The 13,397-nt window shown below is 45.5% G+C and overlaps 1 protein-coding gene across 5 annotated transcripts in view; it reads left to right on the top strand.

Annotated features, from left to right (window-relative positions):
* The window catches only part of LOC105706810 (core histone macro-H2A.1), a 65,585-nt gene that overhangs the window by 45,119 nt on the left and 7,069 nt on the right, over positions 1-13,397 (top strand). For 3 of the 5 annotated variants that reach the window (XM_012437583.2, XM_012437448.2, XM_012437521.2), the window contains exons 6-8: positions 2,258-2,357; positions 9,271-9,360; positions 11,982-12,156. In XM_012437583.2, the coding sequence (XP_012293006.1) occupies positions 2,258-2,357; positions 9,271-9,360; positions 11,982-12,156 (365 nt within the window). Of the gene's footprint in view, positions 1-2,257; positions 2,358-4,374; positions 4,466-9,270; positions 9,361-11,981; positions 12,157-13,397 lie in introns of all 5 variants that reach the window. The other 2 variants (XM_021664972.2, XM_012437647.2) reach the window with 1 other exon arrangement.

Below are 13,397 nucleotides of genomic sequence, written 5' to 3'. Positions count from 1 at the left end.
GCAGTGAGTCCAGAGGAAGCTGGGAATTCTCCATGAGTTTGAGTTCTGTTCGCAGCTGCTCCCTTGCTTCAGCAAAGCCAAGTTTCCTCCAGAGAATCCTATTCCCCTAGGCAAAGTGGGTGGTTCTCCCCAGAAGAGAGTCAGACACAGGCCACTGTGGGTCTTCCTGGCTAGCTGAATCAGAGCCTATGAAAATAGCTACTTTTCCAGTGAAGCATTTCCGAATATAACACCAGAAGCATCTATACAATTGGAAAAAATTGTGTGAATTTTAAGGATTGAACATGTATTTTAAACAAAGGAATTCATAGATGCCTTAAAAGCATACATATCCACATTACACTGAGTAGACTGAGTCTTTTTCTCCTTTGCCTGCCTTCCTCACCAACCTCCTGCCTCTTCACACTGTGTGGGGCGTGTTTTGGTGGTGTGTAGCAGGGAGTATTGGCTTGATTTGAGTTTTTATAAACAGCATTTGCTTGGAGCCAAATGCAGAACTAAGTAATAGAGTAAACTCCTTTGCCTTGTTCTAAATCCTGGGAGTTCACTTGCCTTACCCTAAGGCCTCCCACTCTGTGCCTATCCACGCCCCTCCTCACTGATGGCAGCACTCAGGCCCTGGCCCCCGTGCTGCCTCTTTTCTGTGCCTCTGTCCTGGTGCCAGGGCCCTAAGCTGCTGAGGGCTTCGCTTTGTGAGATCACTCCCATGGGCTTCCTTCAGCTTCAAGGGTGTGGGTGGCCTCTAAATCACTCTATAGTGCTAGGAGCAATAACCCAGAAAGTCCACATGGATAAAACTTGGTCCTCTTCTCTGAGTCTTTAACCAAAAATGAAGTCCACTGCCCTGGCCAGAATTCTTCATTGGCTGTATGACAATACTTAATTCCACAACTGTTTTCTCCCAGAGGATGACTTTTAGTGTAAGCACGCCCGTCTTTGAGAATCTGACTGCTTCTGGGAATCAGAAACGTGGGTTTATATTTCCGATGCTTCTGGAGTGCCAGGTTTTTTGTTTGGTTTTGTTTTCAACAAAATGTTTGGCCCTAGAAATGCAGCGACTTGCCGCTCTGTTGCCAGGAGCTTCTCTGCCAAGTGTCTGTGCACAGCCCTCTCCTGGGTGAGCTCCTGGACAAAGCCTCGTGCCCTGGTGAGCCTTGCAGGCTGCAGCCACTATTCTAGCCGAGGTCATAGTCTTGAGCACCAGCTCTGATTGGGCTACTCAGGCATTGCACTTGTCTGCAGGCGTTAGGAATTTATGTCAATGAAGAGTGAGCAGTGTCATTGAAAGAGCATGTGCAAGAGCAAGCTTTCCTGCAGACACTTGTACCTAAAGAAAAGCAAGGGGAATAGTAGGACCCAGGACAGCAGTCCTAGGCCCATTACTTCCCCTTACCCCTCTGACAGAATTTCAGATTCAGAATTCCTCGAATACTCAGATGCCAGGATTGCCATTGTAACAGAATAACAGTGGCTGTGGGGACACCCATTCAGTGGCTCTTCAGAAAGAAAAAATTCATTGGAGTAGATATAAAACTTAAGGAAAATGTTCAATAAACCACCCATTGAGACTCACAGCAACCTGACCAACAAGGTGAAAACCATTCAAAAGATACATTGTCTTACTAGAGAACTTTCCTGCCCTGGGTTTCACCAGGGAACTTCAGCATTACATGACTAATGGGCACGTAAATTAGATGTTACTAAGCAACAGACTATTCTCACTTCTTGCTGCCCTGATCAGGACAGGGAAGCCAGCCAGCAGTCACAGTGATGGGGACAGCCTTAAAGACCCATAATCACTTGGATGACAATGGCAGAGCCACTAGGGGTTTGCCCCAGCCAGGTAGGATGTTTGCACCAGGCCAGCACTCAAGGATGAGGACACTTACATACACCAGCCCCCCACACTCAGCAATGAGTACTTATTCTAGGTCCTGACAGCTGTCTTACTTTGGCCCCCATATCACAAGTCCCTTTAAAGGAAAGCTGATTTCCTTGTCCAGTGTGGCTTGTGCTTCCTTTTGCCCCAGGCACCTCCCACAGGCTCTGAACATTCATCCTAGTTTGCTTGCTCCCACATCCCAAGCAGCATTTGAGTCTTATGTTTGAAATGGGTTCATTTGAGCCAGCAACTCCCTGCTTCCCTTTGTGCCTCATGCACTTGGAGTGTCCACTGCCCTTTACCTGTATCCCAAGGCTGCTTCTCTGAGACTTCCCAGCTCTCCTGTTATTTCCCACCTCATGCTTTTCTTTGCAGCTGAACCTTATTCACAGTGAAATCAGTAATTTAGCCGGCTTTGAGGTGGAGGCCATAATCAATCCTACCAATGCTGACATTGACCTTAAAGATGACCTAGGTAATTGGGGACGGGGTTCGGCACCACCAGCTGTCAGATGAAGAGTTACGGAACCCAGAATTTAGGCGTTTCATCTTCCCAGACTTTACAATGGTGAAGCCAAATTTCCAAATCCAAGATTGATATTTGAGTGTAGACACTGAATATCGACTTACTCCAGGCCCTTCCAAGTATAAATGGTCTGATGTTTCATTAAGTGTGATTGGCTACTCTCTCCTCAATTGCAAACATATTGCCATCTAAATTCTCTTCCGTAATGATCAAACTGACTGCTGGTTACTTGGGGAGGGATTTTTAAACATGTGTTGTTTTTTTTTTGTTTTGTTTTGTTTTTATTTTAGAACTGAAAAATCTCAGGTAACTACAAAATGATAGTTTCTCCATTTAAACCTTAATTAGAAATGACAAAGCTTGAAAGAGAAGACAAGCCACATCAGTATGGTATTAAGCTGCCTTTAGTCCACAACTTACTACCGTCACTTCAACTTTTTTTTAGAACTGAAAACAGTATATGACTGAATGCCACCTTCATGAATTATTTGGCTAGAGAATGGTATTAAACAGAAGGGCAGTATCTCCAAGCAAGTTCTTATGGAAAACTGCCCCAGAACCACGGTATCTCCCTGCTCAAGATGGCGGATGGTTCAGGGTAGGCTGAGAGGTGCCCCTCAAGTGTCCTGCCTCCGTTGCTTTATCTTTGCATGTGAGGCACTGTCAGCTCAATGGCACAACAAAGGCTCCTCTTCTGCTCTTCAGTGTAGAGGCTTGCCGGGAAATAAGCTACACAGATGCAGCCTCCTTCCTAATCCTCAACTGCAGTCTATTTTGAATGCCTTTAGCTCTCAGCTTCTGCTGCTTTTGTCAGACGGCAGATTTCCTTATTGGGAGATATACTCATTCCATGAGCCCAGGCCTCACTCACACAAACTGGGTGCAACAGTGGACTGAAAACATGAGGACCGGACTCAAGAGTGTCCAACTTGAACTTGTTTTCCAACTGCCTTATACAGATACTTTAAAAAAAAAAAAAAAAAAAAGGCCACAAGCTAGAAAAAGCAAGGATTCTATCCAAAGAGCATTTTATACTAAAATACAAAGGCCAAGTGCAGTGGCTGACACCTGTAACTCCAGCACTTTGGGAGGCTGAGGCAGGAGGATTGAGTGAGGCCAGGAGTTGGAGCCCAACCTAGGCAAGATAGTGAGATCTCATCTCTACAAAAAATAAAAAACTTAGCTGGGCTTGGTGACATATGCCTGTAGTCTCAGCTACTTGGGAGGCTGAGGCAGGAGAATTGCTTGAGCCCAGGAGTTTGAAGCTGCAGTGAGCTATGATTGTACGACTGTACTGCAGCCTAAGCAACAGCAAGACCCTGTCTGTAAGAGAAAAAAAAACTAAACCATAAAAATAAGATAGGCTAGAGTAAGAAATGGGCCTGGAAAAATATTGATAGAGATCAGCCCATATGTTGAGGGGGGGAAATAAAGGTAATTCTCTATGTGTATCAATACTGTTTTCTGGGTTTTCAAGAGAAATCCCTTGAAAGTAGACAAAATGGTAAATGTTACAAGAATAAAAAATCAAAGCCTGCAAGTTGACTGCTGCAGACAGAATGGAGAAACTTGTTGTTTTGGTTGGCCTGATGGTCCACTTTTTTTTTTTAAGCAGATGCCATGTTTTAGTAGCCTTCTCAGTGGGATGCCAGTTTTATAGGCTTTTGCGAAGTGAAACGGGGCATTCGTTTTATTTCTTTTAACCTTTGGAAATGATCTCATGTGTGTTTCTTTTTTTGGACTTGTCATTCAAATGTTTAATTTAAACATGTCACATTTGATATTCCTCCTCCTCCTGTCCTCACCCCCATCCACATGTGCGCACACTGCGTGGACTGATTGCCCCTTGGGCTCATATGTTGGAATCGACCAGGTAGGCCAGCCCTACCATTGGGGCATTAGTAAATGTGCCTGTGCGTGGGTCTCGGTCCAACACAGTTGATATACATTTGTTTACCTGTTATAGTTGCAAGTTGTACAGGCTGACATTGCCTCGATCGACAGTGATGCTGTCGTTCACCCGACAAACACTGACTTCTACATCGGTGGTGAAGTAGGTAATGCCTAGCCGGGTGCTGCCGAGTGTGTGTGTGCATGGTCAGTCGGCCGCCGCAGACAGCTTGATCCTTTGACAGCTATGCAGGGCTGCATTCATTTCACACTTCCAGCTGTCCTGACCTTCCCAAGGTCTCCTGTCCCTGGGTCGTGAACCTAGAAATAAAGCTAGCTGTCAGTCAGGATGTGATGCGTCACAAATGGGCATTTCTGGTTTGAAAACTGGTTCAGCAGGATCATTTCTTCACCTGCCCCACAAGGCACAGCTTTGTTGGAGACTGGGTTCACTGATGATTTCAGCTGCAGGAACAATACAGTCACATGGACTGAGTGGCATCCAAGACCACCTCTTTGCACTCTGAAGAGCAGACAAACACAAATGGCTATGCACAGATCATCCCCCAACCCTGCTAATCTGTTTCCATGTCAGAAGCACACTTATTTCTGAAAATGCCCTTAAAGCCTCAGGTGCACAAGGAGGACCCTTTCCAAATGCTTGCTCACACTCAGGGTTCTCAGACCTCAGATGCATGAAAGTCATATCAATCTGACATGGTGTCCTTAGACCACTCATGAGAAACATCATCCTAGACCCAGAAAGCACCTTCCTTTCCCCTGGAAGCTGACAAGGCATTGTTGGTTGATTCCTGGTGTGCTCAGTAGCTGAGGGTGGCTGAGACAGAGGGCACTTGAGATGCCACATCCCGAGGTTGAAGATTCCTGGCAGGAGCATCAGATAGTGCCCTGCTTTCAGATCACACCAAGGGGCCTGTCTGAGGAGGAGACACCCACGTGTGATAGAAAAAAAGCACAGCTTTGGAACTAGGTGGAAGGAATTAGAATCCTAGCCTCACTATTTACTGATCATGGGGGCCTGGGCAAGTCATTCAGCTACTCAGTGTTTCAGGTTCCCTATCTATAAGGTAATGGTAATGATGGGAATTACATTAAATGTAAGCAAAGCACCTTATTTTGTAAAGCCTGGCTCATGATTGGTGCCTGCTGTAAGGTATCACTTGTGTGTGTATATAGGATATAGATGTGCTGGTCCTGAGAGCAGCATTCTGAGTCTGGATTCAAATACCAGCTCCAAAAGAGAATGGTTACATTTCTAGTCAGCACACAGTGAAGTCATCTGGCAGGATGAGATCGGGATTTCCACAAGGATCCCAGATACTAGATGTGCAGTAGCTTACAATCTCTGGCTTCCCAGCCGTGTTTGGCATCACTAGCAAAGACTGCCATTCAGTCTTCCCCAGCCACTACAATTTGGACTAATCACTCTCCTGGGCATTTTGGATTTTGGACATGGATGGAAAGAAACTGGATGGAAAGTCAGGATTTGCCAAGTCTGCCAGGCCAAAATGAAATCGGGCTGTAGGCAATTAAACTCCCCTTTCACAAGACTTTGGAGGAGTTAAAGGGCTCCAAAGTCAGACAGCTTAAGAGAAAGATGCTTCCTTTTTTAACCAAGTAAAAATTTAATGGGAGGGAAGTACTTATTTAGAGAAAAATAAATGAGAACAGCTAAGGGCTTGTCTTTGTCATATCTAGGAGTGACTAAGGCCTGGGTTCATCCTGCCATCCAGGACATTTGGCAAAATGGGAATTATGAAACTTCCTGGGCAAAAGTATCTTACCTAAGTCCAGGGAGAGGAGAAAGTCAGCCTGCCTGCTGCAGCCTGAGGAAGGCCGTGCCTAGTAGGATTAGCCATGCCAGGAGGCAGAGTTGCAGCTTTGAGACAAGGCTGAAGCTATGAGGGAGTAACAGGCAGAGCAAACTGTGCCACCCAGAAGAGCCCAGTCGTTCCTGAACTGTGACTGGAACGGATCTCTTTGGAGTAAGGACAGTGTTAATGTTTTTCCTCTATGACATGTTCGCCTACAACCCACAGATAGCCCCAGGGTGGGGATTATTAGCTTCCAAGCCACAGGAGCAACCTGGACCCAAAAGCTTGCCAGGACTCTGGCGCACACCACTCACTGACATTGTCCCAGCTGCAAAAATCCTCAGCAGGTTCAGATACCCCAGCTGGCTAAGGCAGAAAGACTGCCAGGTCAGAACCCAGTCTTCCAAAGCCCCCCAGGGCTTTTTCTGCCCAGTGGACCAGCCCAAACCAGTACTGACCCCAGATATCTTTTGCAATCCCAGTGATAAACCAGATTCCTACATGGCTTCAATTGGTTCCAGCTCCCACTTTGATGTATGAGAGGAGAAAAGAGGAAGCTAGTAATCACTCCATTTCTCATATTTGGTGTGAATTCCTGAGACTGCTGGAAGAAGGAATCCGAGTGCAGGAATGCTTAGCCCCAGTGATTAACTTTTACCCATCAAAAGTTCTTTCTAACAGTGAAATAGACCACAGGCTTAGCCTGACATTTGTCCAAGCCTAAATTTTTGCTTAGGCTGTTTTGAACACTGATACTTATGCCTGCTTTCTAAGCATGAAATAATGTTCTTGTTCTCATGGGAGTAACACATGTTTATGCTTGGGGGCAAATAAGCCAATTGCTTTATGATTAACCCTGAAGTTAAGCCTAAAAAGAAAGTCTTACAATAAGAGTGTTGACAATATGGTTGAAAATGGGCCTGTTTCTTGTTAAAAAGTACACGTGTGTCTACATGAACATGTGCATACATATGTGTGTGTAGGAGTCAAGTCCTGACTGGGTTGATTGCCTGCAATCTAGGGTTCAGTTTTTAAGTTTGGGAAATGCATTTAAGTGTATTTTTAACTTGCAAATTTCACTTTTAATTAAAGCAATATTAATAAGTAAAAATTTTAAAGTAAACACTCTTCCTAAGATAAAACACCTTTAATTATAAATCAGACCATTTTCTTAAATATTTTAGAAAGGAGTTGGTAATCATGATAAAGTGAAAACATTATTTTACCTTTCGGATTTCTCAGTTCTCACCAAAGAGTTAATTTGGTAAATAATGAGAACCCTAACTAGTCCAGCCTCCAGTGTCTTCATTGCCCTGCCTCAAGCCAGGGAATGGGTTTAAAAGCAAAGGCTCGACTGGGTCCCAGGGGCAGCAGTGTGTGGAATCCAGCTGTTTCACACTCCAGATTCCCTTTTCTCAGCTGCAGGAATAGTTTAGGTGAACCTGTATCGGGGTCTCACTCACCTGGGTTGCATCTACTTTGTGATGGTGGAGTTGGGCTCTAAGCCCCTAGCTTGCTTCCTCCAGTGCATGGCCCATTCAGCTGCCACCTCTAATGCTGACTTAACTGGAAACATGCAGCAACAAAAGGCATGACATTCTGACTCTGCCATTTAAAGCCTGTGCTGCTTTTCAGGACAAGTAAAGGCAGGAGGACAGTCTGAGTTCATGAAGAGTGACACAAAATCCCACCTCAAGGGTGCTAAGTTGTACCTCTTCCAAAGCCCCGCCCTCTCAGTCACAGCTGAGTGCTCCTTTGGTCTATGGCTGCTGGTCACGTTCCATCTGCACACCCCAGGTTTCCTACACGGGTGGGTACAGGCCCAGTCCTAGCCATTAGCCATTGTTCTTATTTGGGAACCCCCAGGCTGTTTACTTTTCCTCCAAAACACCTCCTGGGGTTAGTTTACCCCTGCACAACAAACATTGAAAGGAGGCAAGTTTCACTAAGATAATTAGCCCTACTCATCACAGGGTGACTCCAAAGAGAATTTGGGCTGGTGCATTCCAGTACAGACTGTCCCATACCAGAATTGTGCCAGGTGCACCTGGAATTTTCTAAGACAAATGGTGAATCTTAAGGGGAGTATTTTGTCCTCTTATGAGGAAAAGTACTTTAAAATGTGCAAAACTGAGGAATCAGAGCTTAAGGAAGACTCAGACCCATTTTGGCCAAACTTGAAAGGCTGATATTGTTGCTAACTTTGATTGCCACGTGCTATTCCACATGAGCATCAACCCAGATTTCTCATGGGTGTTGGTGATCTTGTTTGGGAACTTGGTTTTCATAGCAGGAATTGATTACTTAGCAAGTGCCCTAATTCAAGAAAACACATTGCCCAACCTCCATTGGCTTTTATAAAAAATCTGGTCCTAAGCAGTTAGACATCCTCCTTTCCAAGCTTTTTATAGAATACAGATTAATCTTTAAGCTCTGCTTCTGATGTTGCCCTCCTTTACTGAAAATTATTCTGAATCCTTAGTGTAATTAAGAAAATACCGTCTAAGGCCATTTTTATTTTGTATTTGCATTTGACACCAAAGCTGCAAAATAGGAACTAAGCATGGTAATAATGCTGGTCCAAAGGTGGCCAAGTATGAACACTTCTTTTAAGCCTGCTGCCAAGAGGAGAGCTGGCTTCTTGATGGGAGCATTGTGTGCTGCTGAAACCTCCCTATTTGGGGGTTCTCCCCAGAGACAGAGAATAAAACCCAAGGCGGGCATTAGTCTTGGAAACCAGTACCAGCTGGTATCCCATGCCAATGAAAAGCATCCAGGACAAGCATGCTTGCAAAAAAACAAGCGTCTCCTGTCTCCTTCACATCTCTGGCATATCCATGATGTGAAGAGTGTTTACTTTAAAATTTTTAAAGGTCATCCATGACCCTGAGTCAGACCCAAATAAGGGGCAGCAGAGACAGCCAGGTGAAGCAGCAATGCAAGGCTAGTAACTGGTGATGACAAAGCCCTTCTCAATTTCACTTTACTAACTCAGCCAAGACTTAGTTCCTGTTTTGCAGCCTGATGGAAATTTAGCTAGTCAGATCATTTGAAGTATGTAATCACCTGACATGCTAAGTGTCTCTGTGTGCCAGAGACACAGAATAGCAACCTGACCCCACCCTGTCCTTGTCTAGGAAACACGCTGGAGAAGAAAGGTGGCAAGGAGTTTGTGGAAGCTGTTCTAGAACTCCGGAAAAAGAACGGGCCCTTGGAAGTAGCTGGAGGTGAGTTGGGAAAGCCACTGTGCTTATTTTGTTGTGGCATATGCAATATTAGGAAAACCATTTTGTGAGACAGCTTAGAATTCAGGGGTACGTGGTATTACAGCCGCATCTTCAAGATGGAGGCCAAGGACAGCCTGTAGCTTTACAACTTAGAGTTTCATCACATGCGTTGTCTGGGAAAATCACCTTTGCATTTTTTTTTTATTGCTTGAAAGAGCTCCTATACGTTTGATGTCTAGATCTCAAATTTTAAGGAATTATAGGAGGTGAGTTTGGCACATGTAAGAGCTGAAAGTGAGTGATACTGAGCCATCTGCAAAACTGCTGGTGAGAGATGCAAATTAAAAATCTTCAGCCATCTGTGTTTGTAATAGAAAACATATAAATACACATTTCTCATTTGCCAATTACGCCTTCCCTGGTATAACAGGAAGAAAATGACTTGGCATCTGATGTGGAGAGAATTATTGCTAAGACTTGGAGGCAGGGTACTTCTTGCTGCTTCAGGCCTGAATTTAGGGATTTTACGTGGTAATTTGGGGTGTGCAGGACAGAGAACCTCCTGAGGACCTGAGAGTTCAATCAGTGGGGAGGCCCAGCTCCCCCACCAGCTGTTTGAGGACAGGCCACCCACTTCCTCACTTCGGGCTCTGGTTTTCTCTTCTTACTACCTGATCCCACTGCCCATCCTGTCTTTCAAATCCTCTGTTGTAAAAATGAATCTTAACTAAAGTTGGACATTGATAATTTCCACATAACGTTCGAATAAGCTCTCTCTTGGAGGGTTCACTAGGCCTTGCCCCTCTATTCCCAGTGACTACAAATTACACCCCCTCCAGGCTAGTCTCAGGGTCCAGTAGGGATTCCCTTTGTTGATCTGTGCCTTTGACCTCTGCTTTGCCTCTTCTGTTTTGCTTTCAAGGGATATGACATACAGGGCACTAATTATAAAGTTCTTCCAGGCAGTTCCACCAAAGTCCCACATTGTACAAGGGAGGGCATACACAGTGTTAATTACCCAGCCAGGGGCAGCTGGCCTTTCCCCAGGCCTTTTAAAACACCTGTTTGACCAGCCTGTGGGTCCTTTCCCATCAGGGTTCCAGCTTCAGTCCTGCTGGTAGCCCTTGGCACTAGAGTCTCCACACCACTGTTGGTGTGGAGGCAGCCTGGTGCTGCCATGTACCAAACTCTGCTGGGGAAACCTCAGCCACAGTAGATGCAAACCCATTATCAGCAGGGTTCAAGATATTTTTGCTTGTTTCAGCAACACTTCTGTTCTTCATTTTAAGAGCTATTTTAGAAAATGCTTTAAAATATTTTTAAAAGTATAAAGAGGCAAATAAAACATACTCCTGTTCGAGCGCCCAAAGATAGTCACTGCTAACTTTCCAGTCTTTTTCTCTGCGTAGTTGAGCAGTGACTTCTTCTCATGGGGACAAACCCTTTGGTTGCATTCAACACCCCCGCTCCATGTCAGGTTTTTGTAGGTCAGCCCAGAGTTCTCAAGCCAAGACTCAAATTCACACCCTGTGACTGAACTATTTCTACTGTACTATCAGACACTACCCAGAGATTACTCCTTCTCCAGTATCTATGACATGACCATAACAACCCGTACCCCTTGGACAGATGTTCCTTAAAAAATGGGTTTCAGAAATACCCTACCAACAAGTTTGGATATTTTACTTTAGTGGTGGTGTGGAGACGCATGTGCTCCTGTATAGAAGTATAGTATGCAGCACCCACTAAACCCAATGCCCCCACAATCTTTGCAGAGCATCTATTGAACAGATATCCTGGAACATGCTCTGGGAGACATGATACTTTGCAGTTTGTGGCAGACCCTACCCTAGGCTTGTGTCTTCAGATCTGGCAAGGGAAAGGCAGGTCTTTGGTGGAGATAGGTAGCTGGAAAGAGGCTCCTCTTTTAGGAAAAGAAAATAGTTCCTTCTCAAAAATTAATCTAATTCTGCCACAGATAAACAGGATCAGTTATTCATATGGTAAGCCATCCTCAGCAGGGAGAAGACAAGGGCAGCAGAAATGCTGGTCAGGTTGCTTAGCAGATCATTTAAAGCAGTTGATTTCCTCATAGCTTAGTCCTGAATTGGGTCTGGGAGATTGAGAGATACATCATAGTAGAGACAAATACATATATCATACTGGTATGCAAGTTGATAATTTGCACACCAGTCGACTTAAGGGGGGTTGGAAACCCAAAACATTTATTTTGAGGCTGCAAATGTTCTGATATGATCAGTTGAATTAGATGGGTAAGGCTCTGCCTCTGGGAGAACCCTGTATTCTTTCTGAGAGTGGAGACAGGCTTACTATGAACTTGGTAAAAAATTCCTGGTGGTGACACATCGTAATGCCAGCTTTCCAAGGGTGGGGCTTGGCTTGGCTCCCCCCTTTAAGTGGAAAGACTAAATGATGAGCAGTTCTTGGCTCGAGCTCACATTGGAATCACAATGCAGCAGACAGCTGTGGAACTCCCCAGACACAGGCCATTGGAGGACCCAGGAAGATGTACTGTGGCAGGGGAATGGGTCTGTGTTTGGCGTCTTGTGCTTTGCAGTGAACCAGAGCTCACTATTTCTGTTGCATCCCCCTACCACTAGCTGCTGTCAGTGCAGGCCACGGCCTGCCCGCCAAGTTTGTGATCCACTGTAATAGTCCAGTCTGGGGTGCAGACAAGTGTGAAGAACTTCTGGAAAAGACAGTGAAAAACTGCTTGGCCCTGGCTGATGATAAGAAGCTGAAATCCATTGCATTTCCATCCATCGGCAGTGGCAGGTAGGAGCACATGCTTGTTACATAGCAGTCATGGGTGTGTCTCCCTGAACACACATGGCCCATAATTGTGGAGCTCTCACTCTCTGCAAGGCCTGTGGAGGCTAGGAGATCAGAAGCACAACCTAGGGAAGAATGCAGATTAAACAAAATGCTGAGGGACAATGAGAGAGACCCAATCCCAAGGATAATATAAAACTTCAGTTTTGATAGCAGATGTCATCACAGAAGGGGACCCCTGTGTGAACTGGGACCACAGAGATGGCACCTCAGAGAGTTAAGTTTTGAAGGGCACAATGACTTAGATGGCTGGAGAGGATCTGGAGGTGTGAATGCAGGAATACAGATGAACAGCATGCTGTCTCAGAATAAGTCTATAGCTGTGTTGTGGTCTGTCCCTCAAACCACAGTATTCTTTGGATAAAGCCCTCTGTCCCTTGCCTTTCTACTAACAAGCATCTTTTATTGAGACACAGTTGTCTCTACCTGACTGTCTCACTGCCCTAGGTGACCCTGCTGGCCTGCTAATGAGGTAATGGGACCTGGTGGAATGGAATGGGGAATTATGTGAGATTTAAACAGGGCTGGGCCCTACCCCACTTCCTGTCCCAGAAATATCCCCAGGTAGACTCACCAAGGTCTTCAGGAGCAACAGAATTGCCCCTAAGACACAGACGTACCCAGAGTACCACCACTGGAGAAGTCTAGTTTTTCAACAGCTGAGGCAGCTACGGCTCAGGGTAAGCCCCCCCAACACCCCCCTGTGTGCACCCCACAGATGACAGCTAATAACCTATCAGGTTCCTGCCTGTTGGAGCAGCACTGCACTCTGGCTTAGGAGTCAGGCCTGGGGTTGCATCCTGGCATGGCCACTAACCAGGTGAGTGATGATATGTAAATTAAGCCTTATTCTGAGAAGTTGGCATCATAATCCCCCCATGCAGTGTCTCAGGGTTGCTCTAGAAATTAAGGGAGCTCCTAGAAGGCAAAGTGCTTTCAGAAGTGTGTGCCATGATGCAGATATGAGGACCTGTCAGGGCAGAGCCACCTCCAAGATTGTGTCCCACTGCCCATCACTATAGTCCTCCCTACCAAGGGTCTAAGTCCAAGGCCTCTGGAAGGCTCGAGGTCTGCATTGGGCACTGAAGCAAAGAGAAACTGGCCTGTAGAGGCTGCAGCTCTTAGCAACTTGGGCCCAAAAGGAGCCATAACCTTGGGTTCTGTATTGGCAGGGGGTTGCTTTG

This window comes from Aotus nancymaae, unplaced genomic scaffold (assembly GCF_030222135.1).
Source record: "Aotus nancymaae isolate 86718 unplaced genomic scaffold, 86718_ANA_hifiasm-v0.15.2.pri h1tg000064l_1, whole genome shotgun sequence".
Lineage (NCBI taxonomy): Eukaryota > Metazoa > Chordata > Mammalia > Primates > Aotidae > Aotus > Aotus nancymaae.
This window is presented reverse-complemented; position numbering and strand designations above follow the sequence as displayed.